The 24,732-nt window shown below is 42.2% G+C and overlaps 1 protein-coding gene across 3 annotated transcripts in view; it reads right to left on the minus strand.

The window, feature by feature from the left end:
- Positions 1–690: 690 nt before the first annotated feature.
- ADGRA3 (adhesion G protein-coupled receptor A3) overlaps positions 691–24,732 on the minus strand; it is a 124,729-nt gene continuing 100,687 nt past the window's right edge. For all 3 annotated transcript variants that reach the window (XM_013061530.2, XM_013061529.2, XM_045076080.1), the window contains 5 exons: positions 15,980–16,104; positions 14,739–14,862; positions 5,010–5,155; positions 2,424–2,519; positions 691–2,282 (listed from right to left, as the gene is read on the minus strand). In XM_013061530.2, the coding sequence (XP_012916984.2) occupies positions 1,040–2,282; positions 2,424–2,519; positions 5,010–5,155; positions 14,739–14,862; positions 15,980–16,104 (1,734 nt within the window). In that variant the 3' untranslated portion in view covers positions 691–1,039. The remainder of the gene's footprint in view (positions 2,283–2,423; positions 2,520–5,009; positions 5,156–14,738; positions 14,863–15,979; positions 16,105–24,732) is intronic.

A 24,732-nucleotide genomic window follows, 5' to 3' on the forward strand; every position in this document is an offset into this window, starting at 1 on the left:
TTTTTAAAATGCAACATATTAAATAACTTAAAAAAAAAAAAGGCAAAACAAAATTTCAGAGATGGGCTCCAGTGAGACTAGGGACCAGGGATGTTTGATGACTGCAGTGAATCAACACCAATGACAACATTTGGATCAGGGCAGTTTTTGCCCTCTGAAAGCAACTGAAAGATGAGTACTTCAGCATGAACCTGAGGAGCTCTATTTAAGAGCAGGGTAAGAGCCAACATAATGGCCAGTACTGAAGAACTCAGAATAAGTGAGTATGATTCTTACTTTTATGGTTGCTCCTCCCTTACATTCAAGAATAACAGATGTGCAGAATGTATAACAAAATTAAACCAAAATATAAATCACTGAAAAGCCACAAAAGTGACAAAACAATATTAATAGGACTGAAGTGATACAGCAAAGTAAGGCAATTTAGAAAGAGCTTTTTAGGCATTTTGATTTCCAAAAAAAAAAAAAACATTCCATGAGATCTTTAAAAAAACCTTGTAGCATTTAAAAGTGTATTTATAAAATACATCCACCCAAAAAAGCTTTGATTTATAGGTCATAATCGCTGGAGTTAATTATGTGAAAGTCTGAGAACTGTTTTACATATAGTTCTTATTAAGACATCCCCATGTGTAAATATAGTTAGAACTACATGCCTTCCTTATAAAACACAAAAATGTAAGACTGACACAAGGACAAACACCTATTTATTTTATTAAATACAAGCCTGAAATGTTAAGTAGATAGAACAGGTTCCAAAAAACTACATTTCAGATTCTCCAAGTCCTGCTGGTGCTTTACAACTAAAACAGTGCTCGGAGGGCTTTTTCTTTTCTTTTTTAATTCATAAAAAAAAAGCAACAATCGGGGGATATAAAATATGTAAAATCCCAAATGTAGAAGTTTATTCAAAACTGTTTCGAATCCCTAAGGTGGCTGTAAACCGTTTGCACACGTTCGTAGCTTAAAGGAATGTGAAGCTCACAGTTTGTTGGGTTTCTGCCTCAGAACCACTCCCCCCCCCCCAGCTCCCCCACTGCTACACAGCAGTTTCGTGTTTCCACAGCCCGGTCCTAACGTTGCCAGTGCTCTCTGTACCCAGCAAGGGGCCGTCCTGCCCGTTGCTTTTGACTGGTCCATTCTGGACAGCCAAGTTGAGTCCGTAAGACTTCTGCTGGCTTTCAAGTTCAACTACAATTGGCTTCCTTAAGGCATCTTTCTTACTACTGTTTGAAATGGGCTTTTCGAAATTTCTGCTGCTCTGGGGGAGTGTGCTACAGCCGTCGCTGCTCTCCTGCTGCGGGGGGTTGTACTGTCTCTCCCTGTGGGCTAAGTACGCCCTTCTGCTCCTCGAGTGTCCTTCGTTACTGCCCGACCGGCTCTTAGGGAAGCCGTTCTGCACACTGCCCTCCACGCTTGTTGGGACGTCATAGGCGTATTCTCGGAGGACTGTGAGTCGGCTCGCTCGGTGTCCTTTACTCCTGTTTTTATGATGGCGGCCCGGGTGCACGTTTGTGCGAAACTGAACCTCCAAAGGCGCCACGTGCATCTTGATATCATTGTCCATCGAATGTTCTGTCAAACTGTTGTCGAGCTGAGGCGCGGAGTTCAAGGGCAGAGCGTTGGCGTGGCACTGGGCCGCGGCCGCCTGCAGGTTCGTCAGTTTGCAGCCCTGGGAGGAATTCTTGAAGCTCGACGTGCTCTTGTTGGTGCACGAGGACTCGGCGCTGCTGTTGGTGCACTTCGGGGCCTCTCCGTTGGTGCCACCGGAGCTGGGGGGCTGCACGTTGACCTGCACGGAGTACGAGCTCCGGCCGGGGCAGCAGGTCATGACCCACGCGAGTCTAACGTCCTCCCTGTTCACGCAGTGGTGAACCACAATGAAGGCACTGAGGCTTAAACACGAGGCCCCAAAAAAGAAGCTAAACACCAAGTCCAGAGGGTAATACAGGGAAACGGCCAAGGCCCCGAACATCCACAAGGCGACATAGAAGAGCAAGGTGAGACTGGCCCCCAGCAGTTGAGAATGAAACGTGTGCTCATTTTCCAGTGCTGACGTGGAGACGAGAGACAGAGACAGCGAGTCCTGGCGACGCCCTGCGCCGTTCTCGTCAGCCGCCAGCCGCTGCTGCTCCTCCGTGGGCTCTTTCAGCTCGTACTTGCGCTCGGGGTGCCTCTTCAACTGAATGAATATGCTGAGAAAGTACATACAGTTTACGAAGGTGATGAAGCTGGCAGGCCCATAGAAGGCTCCCAAGGAGGGCTCCCAGGCCATCCAGCAGCTAGAAGAGAAGACGAGAAACCGGGTCAGAGGCGACGCACCAACGAGCTGTTCCAGAAACTGCAAGCAAGTCAGGGCCTGGGAAAATCATTAAAAAGGGAAGCAATCGGGTCCAGGTACACAGAGAACACAAAACACTCACTAGGGTGCATTTGGCCGACTGCCGTAATTCTTGATGTTTGCCGCAGCCGTTATGCCACAGACTATGATGGGTATGCCACCTCCGATCAGGTAAAACCTGGAAGGAGGAATAATGCAAATATCAGCTCATCACTCTCAAGTTATCAGGGTGTACACATCCCAGTATCCCTGTCCTGCAAAAGCCCTTCCTTCGTGACTCATTATTATTCCTATCCCCATTAACAAGCTGGAGATTAACTTTTGGAGGCTGTTAGGTTAACAATAAGTTTCTGAAATTTTTAAAAAATTTTTGTTTGGATAGCTCTTTTTTTTTTTTTTTTTTAAAGAACAGGCTACCAAGTTTCCAACTGAAGGAAAGCTGGTCAGCTTCTGCCACCCTGTGGACAGGACAGGCTACTGCAGGTAAGGTTTTCATTCTTTTCTTGCCTACGGAACTGCCTTCCAACCAGAAAGTCAGCCCATTACCAAGTAGACTCGAATGTCTTACTGTGCCATAGTTCAGACTAAACACATGACATTAATTGTTTCTTAATGTCTGGCTAAGCCTGCGTGTTCTGGGACACCCTACCGCTGTGTATGCTTGTCCCTCGTCACTCAGGTAAAGCAGGTGCCAGGTCCCAGCAGCTACACACGTGCGCAGGCCCTTCCTGACCCTCTCCCATGGACACACTGGGGACAGCAGAAAAAAATGACGGTGCCATAATAACAGAGGGAGACAAAGTGGTGGCAGGTCCTACCAGAGAAACATCCTTTCTCAGCCAGAGCTTCTTTGAGCTCTCTGAAAAGAGTTAGTAGGGACTCTGTGCCCTGGCCAGTTCCTCCCAGGCTGGGTCATAATCCTAACTCTGCATCTGCCACTTCTAGAGACACAGCCCGAGTCCTGAGTTGGCTGGCTGAAGATAGCATTGGGGATTTAACACCTGTGCTTGGTGTTTTTTGTGTTTTTTGGTTTTTTGTTTTCTTTTTTTCCCCCCTCGGAACCTAACAGGAAGGAGGGTGGGATCCCCAAACCTCTTCTTCAAACACCATCTCTCGGTTCTTTTAAGGCCAGGGACAGAGGTGTCGAATGGAGTCCTATAATCTGACTCTGTGGCCGAGCGTGCCTGTTGCCGCCCGTCGTCCACGCACCACTCGCCCCCTGAATTTTGTATGCTCTCGGGTGTTCTCTTTCAGTTCTTCCCTTGATTGGCTATGGCCCATCTACTAAATGTCATTTTGGCCCCAGGACCATGCTAAGTTATCCCTGTGACATCTGGTTCATCATCATTGCTTCAGTGACTACATGTGAGAACATATCCTATGCTGTTTCCAAAACGCCTAACACGTCTTCCCCGTGGAGCACCCTGTTTCCAAAAATGTAATCTACTCACAGAAAGAACTAGTGAGCCTACCTCCTCTGCATGTACCCTCCCTGCCCCCCATTCTACATTTTCCATATTCTCAGACGGTAAAAGTGCCATGTGCTAAGGTGCCCTTGGTGAACGAGAGTAATCTGAAACCATCTTTGAATTTCTCTCCCTCCCACAATTTTAAATCTAACTGGTCATCCATCCCAGAGAGGCTGCTTCAAGTGTCCTGAACATGCACCCCCTCCATTCTCTATGAGGGGAACTGTTGTGGTTTCAGTCCTCACGCGGACCACCCAAACGACCTCAGCAGAATTCCTTATCCTCAGGCTCTCCAGTTTATATGGCGTCCTAATGCAAGGCTGTCCTTCTAGAAAGATACCTCGTCCAGCCACTCCCTGAGATAAAAGTCTTCCACGGAGCCCCACATTTTCACACGGTTCCCACAGGCCTGACATGGAGCTTTCACCCTGGTTCCAGCCAAAGTTTATTTCTCCAAGTTCCTTCAGGTCTCCACGTAATCCTGTGTCTGCAGCATCGCTTCTCCCCTTTCCCCTAATCACTCAGGAAGGTCATCCCTAATGGTCAATACTTCCCAATACCCACCATCGCCCCAAATTAAGGGCGCCTTTGTTTGCACTTTCATGAGAACCTATCCCTGCTACAGTTCCCACACCGCCCTGGGGGCTTCTTCACGGTCTCCTCAAGCAGACTGCAAACTCCTCAGAGGCAGGGCGGCTTGGGTGCCTGGCCCAGTGCCAGCCACACAGCCAGCGGTGGATCCACAAGGTCGGCACTGGTCAATTTTTACTCATCCAGCCCGGTAATCCATTATTTATTACAGTTGGGAAGAAGAGTGTAACTCCAAAACTGTGTTATCTTTTGTAGAGAATAATTAAATTGAAACATACTTATGGAGATTAAAATCTCCAACATGACCTCTAAGGAAATAAAAACAGCGAATATTTTCTCAGAGCCTGTTAGACGGCCAGTCCCACCTTAAGGCACTTATTTATTCCCACGTTGCAGATGAGGGAGAGAGGCTGGGAAAGGGTGGAGAACTTCACGAAGGGCTCCCAGCTGCAAGACTACGCAGCCAGTACTCAAACCCAGGAAGCCCAGCTTCCAAAGTCCCTTCTGGACTTTCCAAAATTTACTCAGCATTGTTTTGTTTTATTTAAAGTAACTTCACCTCAACGGTTCAGTGGACATTTAATATAATAAACAAAGATCTTAGATACCTGAGCATTGGTCTTGGTGGAGGTGGCAGTTCATCGGGATCCTGGCATCTTTTCGCCTTTTTAGTGACTTGTTTATAGATATTTCGAGCTGTCACTCCCACCCATAGTACTGTAGCAAGGGTGGAATAATGAAGAATTATTCCAACCTAGAAAGAAGATTGAAGAATATATAAACTAAAGGAAAAAAAAAAATCCCCAGTAATAGCTGCCTCCAAGGTTTACCAAAAATACCTGGTATGTAACTTTCGAAAACAGAACTCAAAAACCGTATGAAGGTATATCCTAAAGACGGATTCCTCTGCCCCCTAATGAAACAAAGTATCCAAACAGACATAGAACAGAGGATGAGGTGCTCTCACAGAACAAACCAACATTTGAATCTAGGAGGCCCGCAGACCACATAAAATGTACACCCAAGATAATCCTTCATACCTCATGGAATGGACTCTTAGACAACATTAAATCAAAAGTGTGTTTCTCTCAGATGCCATGTTCTAAATCAGAGTTCGGTTTCTGAGGCCCGTGTTAAGGAGGAAGGCAGAGGGCAAGAGTAGCCAGAAGTCACAGCACACCAAGCCTCGTGTGACAGACCTGAGTTGTTCTAATTCAGAACTTTCATATATGGCAACGGTAGGTCAGCAATATAATATACTGTTGGTAAGACAATGAGGTCTAGAATCAAAACTTCTATCTGGTGCTAAAACCAAGACCCTCCCCCTTTATCTGTTGTGATACCTCAGCAAAGGTGTGTAACATCTCAAGCACTATTTCCTCATTCATCCACAGAGAGGGAGACGAAAGTACTGTGGGGCTAAGATCATCTACATAAAGCATTTAGCACATTGACTGGCAGATGAGAAGCAATCAAGAAAAATGATATCTATATTTTTATTATTACTTATTCAAAGTGTGCTTTTAAGTAAATAATGTAACCTCTCTAAATTAATTTTCCTCATTAGAAGAGTGGGAATATCAGCAATAACCATCTCAATCCAGCATTTCTGTAGGGACTGTATGGGCACAGTATTTGAGACGTTAACAGGTTAACCTAATAAATACTGGAAATCTGCAATAAATGTAGTGCTCACACTAACTTTCTTTCCCAAGGGGGTGATGGAGGACATGTTTACAGGTGACCTGTGTGTGAAGTAACTCTATTTGGAGATAAAATTCTAGACAAAGCTATATATGGACCTAAGAAAGGTTTAAATCCATTTTAGGAAAAGTATATCTGTCATTGAAGCATCAAGGACACTATTCAGCTTTCTTATCTGACTAATTACTTACTATCTGCTCGATCATTTCTTTTTTTATAATTACCACAGGTAAAATCCTTCTAATGAAAATCTTTAAGACAAATTTTTTTCATTCTAAGAGGATGGCTCTCAGGTCTCAAGAAAATCAGACTGATTGACATTATCAAACCTAGAGCAGTGATAAAAGCATTTAGATTGCAGCCCAGAGTTCATTTTCAGGCAAATGAAATCCCAAGTCTTATTTTGCAGGGCAAAAATGAGGACAGTCATTGTCCAGTGTGACTCTTGCTCTGACCCGGGAAGTGGGCATCCAGCTTGGCCAAACTAGAAAACTCATAGTTATTTTCTTCTTTAGGAAAAAAGTGGCTCCTTGGTTTCTATTAGTTTTACTGTCTGTATGGTTAAAAGCAGTATTTACAGAGAAAAGTAGAACAAAAAGCATAAAATAAACCTGAGGCTATATGGAATCATACCCATTACTAGAAGTAAAAATATTATAAATGAATCTGGTACACAGACACGGAAACGTTCAAGACAAATGCCTGACATTGACTCAAAACGGTAGGCTCCTCAGAACCGGAGGTCAGAAGAACGAGACCGAGCGGCGAAGTTAGTTTAAAAAATAGGAGTGAGGGCGCCTGGGTGGCTCAGTTGGTTGAGCGACTGCTTTCGGCTCAGGTCATGATCCCGGACTTCCGGGATCGAGTCCCGCATCGGGCTCCCAGCTCCTTGGGGAGTCTGCATCTCCCTCTGACCTTCTCCTCTCTCATGCTCTCTCTCACTGTCTCTCTCAAATAAATAAATAAAAATCTTTAAAAAAAAAAAAAAAAAAGGAGTGAAAGGGTACCTGGGTGGCTCAGTGGGTTAAGCCTCTGCTTTCGGAACAGGTCATGATCTCAGGGTCCTGGGATCGAGCCCTGCATCGGGCTCTCTGCTCAGCAGCGAGCCTGCTTCCCCCTCTCTCTCTGCCTGCCTCTCTGCCTACCTGTGATCTTTCTCTCTGTCAAATAAATAAAGAAAATCTTAAAAAAAAAAAAATAGGAGTGAAAACATTTTCAACACAGGCGGTGCAAGATAGAGCATTTTTTGATTTTGGATCTAAGAGGGAAAACTTAACCTTTAGATTCTGAAGTGTTTTCTAAGGCATTTCAAAATTTCCAGAGTGTTCACACTTGAAAGATAATAAAAAGCCTTCAGTCAAACAAAATCATTACCAACAGTAGAATTTTAGGGGTCTGATGTCACCTAGTAATCATCATGTAAACAAATCGTCAGATATTCAACAAGAACCAGAATAAAGGGAAAGCAGAGAACTGGCAGAGATGGTATTTCTTTTGGAATGGGATTTTTCCTACTGTTTTCTCCATCAGACACTTGAAATGCAACCTCACTGTCAAACTTCTTTCACATAAATCAGAAATACACAATTGGAAAGTGTGTAGTTGGGGAATAAGGAATCCAATTCATAGGGAATTTAAATGATTAATTAAACGCAACAGATGATTACTTTAAAAAAGTCACCTGACCTCAGGACATCAATTTCCAAAACTGCAAAATAAAATAATTGTCCTAGAGAGTTGCACTTCATGTTACTGAACCATAAGCTCTCACAAATTAGTGACCGGACATTATAACGATCCTATTTTTAACCACCAATAACCCTAAGATAGTACAGCATGCATAGTGAGTGTGCAAAAAAAAATGATCTTTATATTCATACAATCACGTATGAATATATGCAAAATAGTAACAGCTTCCACTATTGAATGCCCACTCTGTGCCCCAAAACGCATGAAGACAATTTGTAAGTGCTTCCGTTTTATCCTCCTGATGTCACTATTCAGTGAAGGGCATTAACCTTGAGCAAGGCATGCAATCATCCCCTGGAGATCACCTGGTCAGTGGCAGGGCTGCAGCTCAAACCCATGTGTGCTGGTTTCCAAAAGCCACGCCCCTATTAGGCAGTGCTGGTCCTCACTAAACAGTGAAGCACAATGACCCCAGGGGAGGGACGGAGGACACCTGAGTCAGCGACATTGGCATCTGAATCTCGCCTCTGCCACCCAACAGCCCTAGTGATTTAAGACAAGTTGTTTTAATTCCGTAAGACTCAATGTCTGTATTGGTAAAACAGAGGAGTAACAAGTACCTCCTGGGATTAATATGAAAGTTAAGATAACACATCGGCAAGTAGTTGGCAAGTAAAATGTCTTAAAACTCACTGATTAAGTGTCCCCAAGGCATTTCACGTGCCATGGCAGAACTCTGGAGAAGAGACACAAAAGGACAGCAGAGAAGGTTAGCCGGCTCTGGATTTAATAAATTAAATCATGGAGTGGTGGAGCAACACGGTGACTTAAGTAAGATCCGGCCAAATCTTTTCACTGCATCGGTAAGGAAACCAAGGACCAGAAAATTAATTATCACACAATCATTTGGCTGCACATCATGACCCAGAACCCAGGACCCTTCCAACCGGGAGTCAACAGCCCTGGCTACTCTGTCCCTCGGCTGCTCAGCTCTCCTTTAGCTCCTGCTGCAAAAGAGAGTCCAGACCTGCAAAAACGCACCCGTGGTCCCCAGGAGCAGACTTAAGACTCAGAGTGGGAAGGAAAGTGCCTCACGGCACCCGCAACAAGTTCAACCCATCACTGTGGGGAGGAAAGTACCGTAGAAGCTGTTCTCACCCTCCATAAAGTTTACGAGCTCTGGGAGGGAAATAAGAAACATAAAACTATACCGATTATGTGTACACACATAAAAAAGCATGTAAGGTATGCACATGTGAGGATTCTAATAGGTGCACATGGGGCTCAGCGAGAAGAACCTTAATGATCATGTAAGTTACCTAGCCCAACCCCTTATTTTATAGAGGAAACATTAAGCCACTACCAGGTTGAGTGACTAATCATACTGCTGTGGAAAACAAAGGCAGAAGAAAAATTATTATACTTCCTTACTACCTCCAGCCCCCTGCCCAGTCCCTCAACAGGCAGAGAGACATTGCTCTAGGGACTCAGCTGCCTCGATGTTAGCACTTTGCTAAGGACAAAAGGCAAGCTTGGCCCAACTCCCGGGATCCTGTAACCCTACTTTAACATAGAAAAATTTCTTTGGAAACTTCCTTTATCTCTACCACCCAATATATATACATGTTGGCAATCATCTCCCAAGTATGTGACCCACCAATATACATCTAAAGGATTTCATGAGCAAAGGAGGCGCCAGGATGGGTCAGTCGGTCAAGCATCTGCCTTCAGCTCAGGTTATGATCTCAGGGTCCTGGGATTGAGCCCCACATTAGCCTCCCTGCTCAGCGGGGAGTCTGCTTCTCCCTCTCCCTCTGCTGCTCCCCTCAGCACCTGGTAATACATGTATGTACTCTCTCCCTCTCAAATAAATAAAATCTTTAAAAAAAAAAAAAAGATCTCATAACTAAGGCTTTACCAGACGGTAACAATAATAATAATCCAACAATAGCTAGTCCCCTCAAGGTCCTAGAAATCTTGCTTCCAACAGTCCTTAGAGACTTCTGCTGTCCCTAACCCCCACCCAACTTGAAAGTATATAATGGACCACTCCTCATGGCCCCGGTGCCGCCTGTCCTGCCACAGAGCCTGTCCCTGTGCTTTAATAAAACCACCTTCTTGCACCAAAGACGTCTCAAGAATTCTTCCTTGGCTGTCAGCTTCGAACCCTAAAGTCTTTCCTACATCAACACTCGTCATCCCGGCAGACACAGAATTAAAACCTACCTACTAGTGTCTGGAACCCCAGGCCAGTGCTGCTTGCCTTCCACTGACTCCCCTCTTGGCTGGCACCTACCTGAACTATCGCAACAGCAAAGAGAAGCCCGTCATTCTGAGTCAGAAACAGCAAGAGTGTTATGTTTCTCATAAAAGGGAGAACAGTGGGAAAACAGAAGAAAATGACATGTAAAAACATCTAAAAGCCTTGCCTTGCCTTTCCCTTAAAAAAAAAATTAAATACATCTTTAAGCCACAGATATTCAACATAGAGATTCTGAACACTCCCTACAAATTCACCTCCTTTTAAAGCTTTCTAGAAAAGGTATAAAATATCACTCAGGACAATGAAAGGCAGTCCTCTTCACAATGGCCTCTTCCTGTTCATTTCCTTAGTGAAATCAATGTGTCTGCTTCGTGAAAATAATGAAAACTTCTAGACAAAACCGAGACTCCCATGACCACCACCGTGTGCCGCACTCTCTCCCCACAGCCTCTGCTCAAAATGGCTCCAGAGTCGAATGAGTTTCTACTATTTGTAAACCGAGGCCATTTTTGTCCATTTGCCCAATAAATATTTGCTAAACATCTAGTATCACCCACTCTGGGTCAGGTCCCGTGCTGATCCTAGGATACACACAGGTGAATCAGATTGATGGGATTCCTTGCAGAGCGTCGGGTCCAGAGACAGAAAACAGGTAAACACCAGTCAACTGTGATGGGCTGTAGGCATCATGGAGACTGAATGAACACCACAGGATAATGAGGGGACGGAGGGGAGAGACCGTATCTTTCAAACAGTAACAGTAAACCAAGACCTACAAACAGGATGAAAAGGAATCGGGGGTGGGGGGTAGTAACTGAGAAAACAGATTATCTTCTATGCATGGATTCAGTTGACTTGAAACCCACTACCTGACCTCTCATACGCCCCAATTAAGTGGGATATACTAATGGCCTACAACAGAAATACTCTGCACAGCAGAGAGGGCATTTTTTCAGTAGTGATGGTAGCAGTAATAGCCACTCCCCATTGAGCACTTACTGTATACCAGGTACTCTTTGTGCTGTAATCCTTTCTGTGAGTCTTCTGCACACTTCATTTTAAGCTGGGTGTCAGCTGTATGACACTGGATTAGTTGTCAACCTTAGGTTCAGGACACATTCTAGTGGCCGGACCAGGCACGTCCTGCTTTTATTTAATTAGTTATTATTCCTAAGCGTCTAAGAATTTATCAGCAAGACAAAAGGCAAGACCTTGACCAAAACCTGTATCAAACAATATAATCCACTTCCCCCAAGGGAATCATTACTCTCTATCTTATGTTTATCATCCCTTTGCTTTCCTTCTACAGTTTTAGTGGATCTACATATTTTCATTAAAAGTGAGCTGTTTCATTGTAGTTACTTCTCGCTTTATTAAAAAAAAAGCAGGGTGGATGTAATTTATGGGACTTAATTTTTTCACATATATTCCTAAGACTTACTCATATTGTTAGACGATGCTGTAATTCATTAGTTTGACTGTTGCATAATATCACAGTTTATTCACTCACTGTCACTGATGGGCACTTGGGTTGCCTCCAGGTTCTCTCTCTTGGGCACAGTGCTGCTATGAATATTCATGGACATGCGTATACTCCTAGACACACGTCTGTTACATATGGGCGAGCGGACTCTCAGAGTCAGGAGCAGGGCTGCCGGGTCCCAGGGTCCGTGTGTGTTTAACCTCAGACCGTAAAGCCTCCCAGAATCATCCGCTTAACATTCCCACCCACGATGCAGAAAACATGCGGACCCACATGTTCTTCACGACTTGGCATTGTCAAGCTCAATTTTTTGCTGACAGAAAAGGCATAAATGCTACCTCATTGTCTTAATTTGTATCTCCATGACCACCCGTCATGCTGAGCACCTTCTCCCGTACGTACGGACTCTGCCTATCCTCTCCTCTGAAAAGCCTGTTCACTCTCACCACCTCTCCTACTGGGCTGTTTGTGGCATTCTCACTGATTACAGTTCTTTGTGTATTTTTTATTCCAGTGCCCTTTCAGGGGTATGTATTAAGAAAAGCATCTTCCAATTTGTTAGCTTGTCTTTCCACCTTCATTAAGGAATCTTAATTAACAAAGGCTCTTATTTTTAATTTGGTTAAATTATCTCTCTTCCAGTCAATGCCTTTTAGTGTTGTATTTAAGAAATCCCTACCCCAAGGACTGTGGTATTTTTTAATATGAATTTTAACATTTTGGCTTGGCCATGCTAGTTTTTTAATCCATGCAGAGTTGACATTTTTACGAGGCACGACTACAGATCCACTGTAACGTTTTCCCACGTGGATTTTCCCCAGCTCCTCTACACCGCACAGACGTGTCTCTTCCCCACACTGAAGAGCATGCAAACCTTGGTCTCACACCAAAGTCCCACATGGGGCTGCTTCGGAGTCTCCATTCTACTTGCTGGTCCGTGTCTCTGTCCCTACACCAAATGCTACAATGTTAATGACGAGAGCCTCCCAAGTTCTGATGATCAGAAAGACAGTCACCTTGCTCCCCTCTTCCTTTGCAGAAAGGTCCTGGCTATCTTCATCTTGGATCCTTTGCTTTTAACAGAATTTCAAAAATCATTTTATTGTATTTTGTGAAAAACCCCCTTCTTACGTATATATTAATTTCAGAGAACTGCCATCTTTCTGATATTAACACTTCCCGTCCTTGGGCCTAGTATACCTTTCATTTATTTACATCTTCTTAAATAGCTATTACAATTTGGCCTGTAAATCATGAACATCTTTTATCTTTTCTTAGCACTTGATATTCGTTACTATATAAATGGCATCTTGACATTAATTATGTTTTCTCATAGCTGCATTTCTGCATCCAACTTCTGTAGTTGTATGTTAAACTCATATTCACTCTTGGCTAAACCTTCCCATTACTTCAAATCATTTCTCTGTAAATTACCTGTAGGATTTATATACGTGTGTGTGTGTATATATATATACACACACGTATATATAAACACACACACACACACACATACATATATCACATCATCTGACAACAACGTAAATGTTAGTCCCAATTTATGGGTGAGAAAGCTAAAACACAGAAAAGTTAAACACTGAAATCACAGGATCTCAAACAGGTATCTGCACCCCATTGTTCACTGCAGCATTGTTCACAGCAGCTAAGAGACAGAAGCAACCTAAATGTCCATCAACAGATAAATGGATAAAGAAGAGCTGGTGTAACCATACAATGGAATATTACTCAGCCATTAAAAAGGAAGGACCTCGTGTCCCATGCTACAACACAGATGAACCCTGAGGATGTTATGCCAAGTGAAATAAGCCAGTCACAGAATGATAAACACTGCATAATTCCACTTAGACGAGGTATCTAAGTAATCAAGCCTCAGAAGGTAACACGGTGGGGTAACACAGTGTTTTAGTCATGCGAGATGAAAAAGTTCTAGAAATGTGCTGTGCAACACTGCACTTCTATTTAATATTAAACCGTACACTTAAAAGTTTGTGAAGAGGTAAATCTTTTGTTATGTTTTATTGGCAATTAAAACAGAAGTTAAATGAATTGCCCATAGAAACAGCAAAGGAGACCTAAGACCCAAATCCAGGCAGTCTGAACTCAATGACTACACGGCACCACTTCAATCATGCATATGGAAAACAGTACACGAATAGAGGAAATATGCACAATTTTTTATGTGTATTCACACGTTGAGTAGTTGGTTTTTTTACACATGTTCCAGAAGAATACTGTTCACTGAGGCTATATATATATAATAATTTATTTGAAATTAAAAGTTGACTATTTTTAATTTTTCATATTTACCATACATGGAAAATTTCTGGTATGTATGTATGTATGCATTTATTTATTTTTAAATATTTTATTCATTTATTTGACAGTGAGAGAGAGCACAAGCAGAGGGAGAGGCAGGCAGAGGGAGCGGATGAAGGAGGCTCCCATGGAGCAAGGGAGCCTGACGCGGGGCTCAATCCCAGGATCCCGGGACCATAACCCAAGCCCAATGCAGACACGTAACGACTGAGCCACCCAGGTGCCCTGGGAAGTTTCTGATTTTTATATCTTACAGTTAAATCTTTTCAAATTCCTATTGTTTCCATAAATAGGTGAAACAATTTTAAAAATCCTACTATTGGGGCACCTGGGTGACTTTGTCTGTCAGGTAAGCATCTGCCTTCAGCTCAGGTCATGATCTCAGGGTCCTGGGATCAAGCCCCGAGTCAAGCTCCCTGGTCAGCGACGAGCCTGCTTCTCCCTCTTCCTCTGCTGCTCACCCTCTTGCTCATACGCTCTCAAATAAATAAATAAAATCTTTAAATAAATAAATAAAACCGTACTGTCAAAAAAAATACCACTTTTCTCTTAGCCTAAGACAGGGTTTTACAACTTTTTAAAAGTAAATGTTTAGCATTATAAAAGATGTAACAAGTAGCAGTGAATTCCCAAGGATAAAGAGACAAGCTCCTAAGTCACATGTTCGGGTATGAAATAATAGTTCAAAAAACGTGTGAGTGACAGACACTTGGTTTAACTTTAAAGAACATACTTGGTTTAACTTTAAAGAACATACATGGTTTAACTTTAAAAAACATGCTTCCTTTTATAGTTAAAAAAAAACATGAAATTACTTTCTAATACCATTGTTTTTTCCCATTTCAGGTTTTCACCCTGACTTACCGCTTGGCAGACACTGGCATTTCTGGTTTGGGTTATTCCTCCCACGAAGACCACACAGGTCAGGAAAATATGAAAGCACAAGTTCACAAGCATATGCCAGCCCTTGAGACTGATTCTAATCAAGCTGTTAAAAGGAAAAACATTAATATTCAGGCTAGTTCATATGAAGCAGGACGCTATGATATTCAACCACAAGTTAGCAATCCAACTGCATAAAAGGCCAAATGTAGATGTTTTATGCTTAAACATTTTACTTAAAATGCATGAACTATTAGACACACACACACACACACACACACACACACACAGGATTTGAGACCTCATTTAACTCAATACAGTTTCTTAACATTTCACTTCATGCACTGAAAAAGACAAGTCATTTATGGAACTACTGCACCCACTAAAGGCTAAACAAATTCTCCATAATAAGAAATATCTGGGCTTCTCTAGTCACCACGTCTTTTGACAGCTGGATTACTTGTTTGCTTCCAAGAGATTTCTGCAAGGTGCCAATCTCTGCTTTTCCTGACCTACTAGGATAACACAGTCTAAATGCCCAGTACATTTCCTTCTGGCCTTTCATAACAAAATGTTGAAGTCTTTCTTTCTTTTAATATCAAAATCTCCTTTTGTTTCTTAACTAAATGTCAAGAAATGCCATATAAGTCCAACTTATATAGGAAAATACATTCTAGCAAAACCTCTTGCAAAGTGAATTTCTACTTAGCAAATCCTTCTAGTTTGTTATTTCCTACCATAAAATAAAAGTTTCTGTAGCTTTGCCTCCAATTAACGGAAACCATATCCATGCTTAAATGCCACAAACTTCCTTATGAGTGCCATCTATAACATAAAGAATATCACAACATGCACAGAGTCAAAAATAGAAGTCCCACCACAGTCAGCTTCTGGAAGACACCTCCACAGGTAACAGGTCTCCAGTTCACCTCACCCACCGGCTGCTGCCCCCCTGCTCCACCTCCCAGCCCCCAACACATACCTCCTATATTCTTTCCTAGATACAAACAGATTGAATGCTATAAAAGATGAATTTGCCATTTCATGGACTCGTTACTTATGTCTTGAACTCCATGAACTGAAGGAGCCCTGAATGTGTCCTGAAATAACCACTCTTCCTTTGGAGGGACAGCAGAGTTCTAAAGTCCCTTTTACCCTAACTCCATGTGAAATAAACTCCCCTGAGACTTGAAGTCCCTCATTTACCAAGTGGCCTTTCTTACCTGTGATGGTATATGTAGCTGATGGTGACCGCCAGAAGGCTTAAGAGGAGAATGACGGCGGTAGTATAAACCACGGGGTGTAGCAGACTGGCTGCCTGGGTGTAGAGTTCGGATCCTGTCAAGTCCTGAGAGAGAAGAGAAAGCCCATTCCAGCTGCACGTTTCCAGACATGACACACGGATATTACCTCCAGGGACAAACACAGGCTGACCCTCACATCTCTGTTTTACTCAAGAACCAGTGTTTCATGTTATCTTCTTCACACCTTACTCTGCCTTCCTAACTTCCAATGTGTAAGCTACTTACAGAGTATGTACATATGGTGTGTATGTGTGTGTGTATATGTATGTCTATATGCATGTGTGTATGTATATACATACACACATGCATATGTGTACACACACACACACACACACCTGCTCTGCATCTGAGCCGCAGATAAACTGAATGCTGGCTTGGCTCCGAGGGTCATGGAAACACAGCAGCAGCCTTGTGATAAGGCCCAGCAGTTCTGCCAAGACAAACAAGCCTCAACGGGCCTTGCTGACCATCCGAGGTCAAATTCAACTCTGAGTTCAACAAATACAAGCAGACTGACCACTGTGTAAAGCACTGCGAACGGGATGGTAAGACATGGTTCCAGCCCTCGAAGGGCCGCCCATCACAGGGGAAAGAGACCCACAATCAGATCACAGTGATGTCTGAAGATGGTAAAGGCAACAGGGTTTGGGAACAAAGAGCTCAAAAATCTACACTGGAAATAGCAGCAAGTCACTGCTATCGCACTGACCATGACGCAGGCACCATGCCCCACTTTACACCGAGGAACTCTGTGGGCTGTAGCTGTATTAGCAGCCCCATCGTAGAGGTCAAGCAAGTGAGGCACAGAGAGGTTAAGCGCCATGACGATTCGGTCCAAGGGAACGTAGCTGCCAAGTCTCTGTTCCCGAACACAAAGCAGACACTGCCCGACTCAAATGGAAACACTCCACACCCCAAGGCTTCCTCCTTGTGAAGGACCACAGCAGGCTGGGCGGGTGCCTCTGCCCTGGCCACAGTTGCCGTGCCAGAAAACAGGGGTTGCAGAGTCACCAGATCCTGTCCTGAAATGACCCTTCTGAATGGACTGCGGAAGGTGCAAATGGACAACGGGATGGAGGAAGCCACTCACAGTAAATGCATCTTTCAACCAGAGATGGCCAAGACATCTAGAAAAGCTAGATGGAACAGGGGGCATATTTTCCTAAAGAATCGGGAAGTGGGGGCACCTGGGTGGCTCAGTGGGTTAAGGCTCTGACTTCGGCTCAGGTCATGATCCCAGGGTTCTGGGATCGAGCCCCACGTCAGGCTCTCCACCCCACAGGGAGCCTGCTTCTTCCCATCTCTACCTGCCTCTCCGCCTACTTGTGATCTCTGTCTGTCAAGTAAATAAATTAAAAAAAAAAAAAAAGAATCGGGAAGTGGACAATATACAAATTATAGATCGAGCAAGGTCGTTATCAGAATACCTTAACAAGACCCTCACTGTAACGTATGAGGAAGAGAGGCTCACAGAGCCTGACCAAATTCATGGTTAATAGGAAACTGGAGATACAACATGGGAAATTGAATTCTAGTCTGAGAGCTCCCAGGTGTCGTGATGAATCTCAAGCCTGCAATTCATCTATTTATTTGACAAATGTTAATTGGGTACCTACCACGGCCAGGCACAACGCCAAGCGTCGGATACTCCACGAAACACAGAACGTAGTCCCAGCCCTCGAGAGCTGACAGGCTGTAAATGGACAACCAAAAAAGGGAAAATACAGGAGAAAAAGCCTATCACCACGAAGTCAGCACAATCTGCCCCTGTGAGATGCTCCCATGATTAGTCTATGGTACAGGGCCTCAGTGCCCTCACTATGTGCCAAGAGTCTAGAACATCCATGGGAAAATTTAAACAAACACTGGGGCAATGAGAAGCAGTTAGATGCTAGTAAAAGCAGACACATTTCCTCTCAATTTCTACAAAGAGCTACTCTTCCCAATCAGAATTAATAACAGAAGATAAACTTCCAATATCCAGGATTTGGCCTCTAGATACCCTTCATACACCACATACGTAACATTCCTCAAACATCACCCCTCTCTTGCTGGCTACCTGAGTCTGGAGCCATTGCCTGCCTATAAAGTGAAGACACCACCGGTCACCTGGTGGAATCTGGGTGAGGGCCAGAGAGGGCACCCTACTGTGCCTTCCACGGGCCTCATAGGAGAGGAACCAATGCAGGTGGCCACATGATATCTAAGGGAACGTCAGACAAAGCGCCAACTCAGTTCCCAAAATATACTGTATATAGTACTTACATTTAAAAGCAATTAGTATTTTTCAAAAGTCAAGTGAAGAGAATACAGTATAAGAAAGAAACTGGAGGTGAAAATAAAGGGCAAAGACTCTTGTAATTCCAAGTTACAAATCGAAGAAGGCACACATGCTCCTGTCACTGGTCCTGCATGGCATGCTTCTTCTGGGGCATTCTGGATTGTCACCACAAACTGACCCGCCCAAAGGGAAGAGAACCCTCACTGAGAGACTGACCCAGGGAAGGGGATAAAGTGCCAGATTGGAAGTACTTTAGGCTCTGAGGGCCAAGAGGGAAATTGAGGCTACTGTGAAGGGGCCCATTAACCTCTTAAAGCAGATCATGGGACTAGGCCCATGGGTCACATGTTCACAATGGTTTACAGACCTCAGGTATAAAGAAAACAAACTAAGAAAACCTATCCTTAAAAAGAAAAAAAAAGATTATTTATTTGAAAGAGAGAGAGTGAGTGTGTATGGGAACGGTGGAGAGAACAGGAGAGGTAGAGAAATAATTCCAAGCAGGTTCCAGGCTGAGCACGGAGCCCGATGGGACACTCCACCTAACGACCCAGACATCACAACCTGAGCTGAACCCAAGAGTTAGACACTCAAATGACTAAGCCGCCCAGGTACCCCAGAAAACCTATCTCGATGACGCTAGAAGACGAGAATACAAGGTTATCTGAGACAACTGAGAAGATTAAGATGCTAGAGAAGTTAAAGATCTAAAGCAACAAAGCAGAAATCCGAATCACAATTATTTTCAATCATACTAGTAAACACATAAGCTTTATAATACTGTAACAGAAGTATCACTAAATACACTGTCTGAGTGTGACCACCAGGAGGCGCCCGTGAAAAGAAAAAGAAAAACTTTGCAACACAGTAAGGAAATGGGGAAGACTTTGCTTCTAGTGCTTATGCAACAGCCCATCACTAAATGGTCATATCGGTCAGTCTTCTTTATGGCACAAAGTTTAAGAAAATAAGGAGAAAGGAAGTGAAAAGTATAGTTTTTTTTACATTAGTTAATTTCCCCAATGTAGAGTATCCAAACACTTGACAATATGGTTAAAAACAACAACAAAAAAAAAACATACAAAGATGAATAAGGCCCCAACTAGAAGACGAGTTTTTGAAAAATTTTTGTTAACTTAATAAACAGAGGTTCACATATTTATGTGTTACTTCTAAACTGAGACTCGCTAAATGTAAAACCACTGGCAGTTTTTTAAAATTTTTTTATTTAAATTCAGTCAATTAACATACGGTGTATTATTAGTTTCAGAAGTAGATTTTAGTGATTTTCAGTTGTATATTACAACATCCAGTGCTCATGACTCCAAGTACCCTCCTTAATGTCCATCTCTCAGGTACCCTTCAATGGCAGTTTTAAATAATCCATTGTCATTACAGTAGTAATAAGGGTAATTATAAATCAGTAACTAAACCTGTTAGGACCTGAACAATGGAAGGAAATCCAAAGAAATACACTGTCAGAGTTCAAAGAATTATTAAAAAGTTTACCAATAAAATAAAGTTTAAAAATAGATCTGAAATCAGAAATGGAGGGGGGAGGGGGGAAGACTATGACTTCTATGGTTTTTAAATTTTTCCCCTAAGGAAAAAAGAAGAATGTCAAGATTTTGCTCCCCTTACCTCATACCATACACAAAGGTCGATTCTAGTCAAATCATGGATTTAAATGTAAAAGATAAAAAATATTAATTTTGAGGTAGAGAGAGATTTTTTAAATAGCATATAAGAAGCAAAACCTTAGAAAAATTAAGAAACTCTATTCATAAAAAGACAGCACTAAGAGGAAAAGGACAAGGGCACTTTTATAGACTGAATGTTTGTGTCCCTCCAAAATCATATGTTGAGATACTAATCCCCAATATGATGGTATTAAGCGGTGGGGTCTATTGGGAGATGATCAGGACATGAGAGTGGCCTCATGAATGGATTAGTACCTGTATAAAAGAGACCCCGGAGAGCTTCCTTGCCCTTTCACCATGTGAGGACACAGGGAAAAGATGCCATCTATAAGCCAACAAGCGAGCCCTCACCAGATGCCAAATCTGCTAGTACCTTGATTTTGGCTTCAAGCCTCCAGAACCCCTGAGAAATAAATTTTTGTTCTTTATGAACCCCCAGCCTGTGGTACTTTGTTACAGCAGCCCAAACTCATGAAGACTGGCGTGGACTGGGAGATAGTCACAACACATAAACCCAACAAGGAGCTCCTATTCACTGCTCATACCAAGAATTCCTGTAAGTCAGCAAGAAAACAACAGATAAGCAAAGTAAAAATAGGCAAGATGTATGTATATGTGGGATCTTAAAAACAAACAAAACAAAATGAACAAACCAATAAAAACCCTCATAGAGAAAGAGATCATTTTTGTGGTTACCAGAAGCAGGGGATGAGGGGAGGGAGAACTAGATGAAGGCGATCAAAAGGCAAAAATTCCCAGTTATAAGATAACACTATTATTATACGGTGTATTTGAAAGTTGCTGAGTTTCTTTCTCTCTTTTTTTGGTATTTATACAAGATAACAGATGTTAAATAAACTTATTGTGATAATCATTTCATAGTATGTGGAAGTCAAGTCATTATGCTGTACACCTTAAAAAGTGTGGCTTGTCAATTATATCTCAATAAAACTGAGAGAAAAAAAATTAAAAGTCAAAGATAATGAAAACAGGCAAGATCTGAGTGGGAACTTCACAAAAAGGGACACCCAAACCGACAGTAAGAAAACGGAGTTCTCAGCATCTTTAGTCAACAGAGAACAACAAGTTAAAACCATTTTTAATTTGAATTAAATTATAAATATTAAAATTAAATAATAACTTTAATAAAACTAAAATATCAGAATACCACCATCAAAGACTACAGTTAAAGATGTGCACTACCAGGCACCTGGGTGGCTCAGTGGGTTGAGGCCTCTGCCTTCAGCTCGGGTCATGATTCCAGGGTCCTGGGATCGAGCCCCGCGTCGGGCTCTCTGCTCAGTGGGGAGCCTGCTTCCACCTCTCTCTCTGCCTGCCTCTCTGCCTACTTGGGATCTCTGCCAGATAAATAAATAAAATCTTTAAAAAAAAAAGATGTGCACTACCAAGCACTGGCAAGGACATGGAAAAACTAAAACTTACATTACCGTCAAGACTATAAACCAAAACAACCACGTGGGTCAATTGTATGGCATAAGCAACCAATAAATGTATGGAGACCCTATCATCCAGTAATCCCACTCCAGAGTGCCCATGTCCCTCAAAAACCATGCACATGAGTATTCTCAGATTCTTGCAAAATAGTATTGTACAAGGCAATTACTGGAAACAGAGAGAGACCTAAATAAGTCATGGTAGGAAGATAAAATAACATTTAATGGTGAAAAAGTAGGAAGCTGGGGCGTCTGGGTGGCTCAGTCGGTTGGGCATCAGAGTCTTGGTTCTGGCTCATGTCCTGATCTCATACGGGTTATGAGATCGAGCCTGGAATCCAGCTCCATGCTCAGTGGGGGGGGGGGGGGGGGTTCTGCTTGGGGAGTCTCACCCTCTGCCTCCCCCCCGCCCCATCAACTTATTCTTGCACTCTCTCTCTTTTGCACTTTTTCTAGAATAAATCTTATATATATAAAAAAAAAGAATGAGGAAGATACAGGAAGAATTCAGAAAGGAGATTTAGTGGACTGATTAAGAACATTGATTTCTGGAGCCTAAATTCAAATCCCGATTCCAACACTAACTTTACAAAGTTGCGCCTGGTGCTAAACCTCACTATGCCTCAGTTTCTCCACCTGTAAACTGGGAATAATGTTAGTAGCACTAGACCTCATGAGGTAGCTATAGTGACCAAATAAGTGAATGCATGTGAAGACTTCAGGAGAATGCCTAGAACATAAGCACTTAATGAAAATTAACCACTAACATCCTAACATCCTAAGGCATCATAAAATATATTATTCCAAGGACACCATCACCGTCATAAGATACACTGTTTCATGGGGGGGGGGGGAAGCATGGTTTGAAACAATGTTTGCAGCATGCAGCCTTCAAGTAAAAATGGGAGAAAACAGTACTACATATTCATTCCGTTTCAATACACATGAAAATCCCTTCCACAGGCAAGAAACTTCTGTTAGTGACAGGTTACCTACTTTGCACAGATAATAACCATGATGGGAGAGAGGGGTGGAGGTCAAGTTTTCACTATATATTAATGTGTAGAAATAATTAAAACATTTGATCCCTGTGAATGTAGTCCCTATTTAAGAATTATGTGTTTGTTTTTTTTTTTTTAATTTGACAGAGCGAGAAATCAGAAGTAGGCGGAGCAGAGAGGGGGAAGCAGGCTCCCCTCTGAGCAGAGAGCCCAATGTGTGGCTCGATCCCAGGGCCCTGAGATCATGACCCGAGCCGAAGACAGAGGCTTAAACCACTGGGCCACCCAGGTGCCCCAAGAATTATGTTTTAAAGATGTTGCTAGCATGCATATTTAGTTACAGTGTAGGTGAAGCTCGAGTTTGCTTTCATTCAGCAAGTTTTACAAACAAAATTTCAAAGCCACACTAAAGGGATGTAATAACAAATGAGAGCTCTCTAGTTTACTGTATTTCTCTGTGAACACAGTAACAAAAGGGAATCACAGTCCACAGGCTATTTTATCTTTACCACTATCACCGACTGGGTATCAAGTACTACACAAATAGTCTGACCCTACACGTTACCTCCGTACTACTCACCTTTATCTCCTACTGACCGCAACTTCCAAGAATCTTTCTGCCTCAATTCCTACTATTTCTGATCATTTATTTCAAACAAACCCAATTTCTGCTTAAGTTTTTACTCTGGCTCCCACTGTGACCTAGGATATACATAACTGGTCACAGCAGAACACCTACCAAATCAAATCATGGTTTCTATTCTGGATTTGCAAACAAATATATTCTGTCTCTCTCTCTTTTTTTAATTACAAAATTCTTTAAAGCCTGATGAGGAAAAGGTTTTTATCTGCCAAAATAGGAATTCAGATTTGTTACAGGAAGCCATGTATTAAGACAGTTTTCCAGACAATAGGATTTTATTGATTATTAAAACAGCGTCAGGGAAGGAAAAAATATGCTAATTTCCAAAATTTAGGAGATACCTGTTTTATCTCAGATATAACTTTATTCAAGACTACGCATAATTTCACTAGCTGTACCTTCACGTTTAATCAGCAATTCTAAAAATCCCATATACTAACTTCCTTACAATTTTGATTCACAATTTCAGATACATTTTACTTTGCGCCTCTAGGTGGCACAGTTACATTTTAAAAGAGCAAAAGAAAGGCGAGTCTTTGAAAATAGAAAAATATCCCGGTATTGTAATTTTAGCTTTAAAGAATTGTGTATTACATTTTTTAAAAGATTAAAAGCATGAAAGATAAAATAGCTTATTCTTTCTAGAAAAGGATTATGCCAATTTAAACAGTTTAGAAGAACATCTAGGAAGTTCAAAAATAGACGCTTTTAACTAGTATTAAATAAAAATAAGTTTCACATGTACAGTATCACTTCATTAACAGTGAAGCTTATAAAATGTCTTTTGTGTGTTTTGTTTCATTTATTTTGCCCAACTTTCTCTACTTATGAAGTTCAGACAATGTATGTCTATTATTTTTCCTCCAGTAGTTCCTAATTTCAGGTTATTTTATAATCAAAACCTGAACCTGTGCCATTTCTCAAAAACGTCTTTCAGATTTGTAATCCCTTCCCCTGTTCTCCAAACGCATGTCCACGTACCCACGCATCTACTGTAATATAAAATATAAACCAGTATAGCTAATTTCATACTCACCAGCCCACGAACCAGATTCACTTAAGTAACTCATTAATAAAAGAACTGTTCCTATACATTCATAGAAATGTTTATATACATCCATAGATTTTAGTTTCCCTGAGACTAAAGAAATGGGCTACCACAGACCAACAGGTATGAACAGTCGTAAATAACAGAAAACAACATTAGCTTGATTAGCATTAACCGTGAAAAGCCATGACCTGGGTCAAAGCCGTCACTTACCGTGACTAAATCGAAATTGCTACCATTACTCTAAATTCAAGCGTCTAAAACCTACCATGTATAGCGAGAAAAGGTGGTAAATGGAGAAGAAGGAAAATCTCTCGCTCTTCACTGTGTATCTTTGGGCAAATGAGTCACTCTTCCTTAGTCAAGAGCTGGACTGTATGAACCCAAAATGTCTCCAAATTTCGGAAGGTCAGAGTTCAGGGGAAGTAAGTCACTTATAAAGTTTCCTGAAAATCCCCATAACCAAGTTCAACCCCATACATTGCATTTGGTCATCACTTAATTTCCCCTTTAAATTCAGAATTACCCCAAATATCACCTCCTGA

The sequence above is a fragment of the Mustela putorius genome, unplaced genomic scaffold (assembly GCF_011764305.1).
Source record: "Mustela putorius furo isolate JIRA1106 unplaced genomic scaffold, ASM1176430v1.1 tig00000083_pilon_pilon_pilon, whole genome shotgun sequence".
Lineage (NCBI taxonomy): Eukaryota > Metazoa > Chordata > Mammalia > Carnivora > Mustelidae > Mustela > Mustela putorius.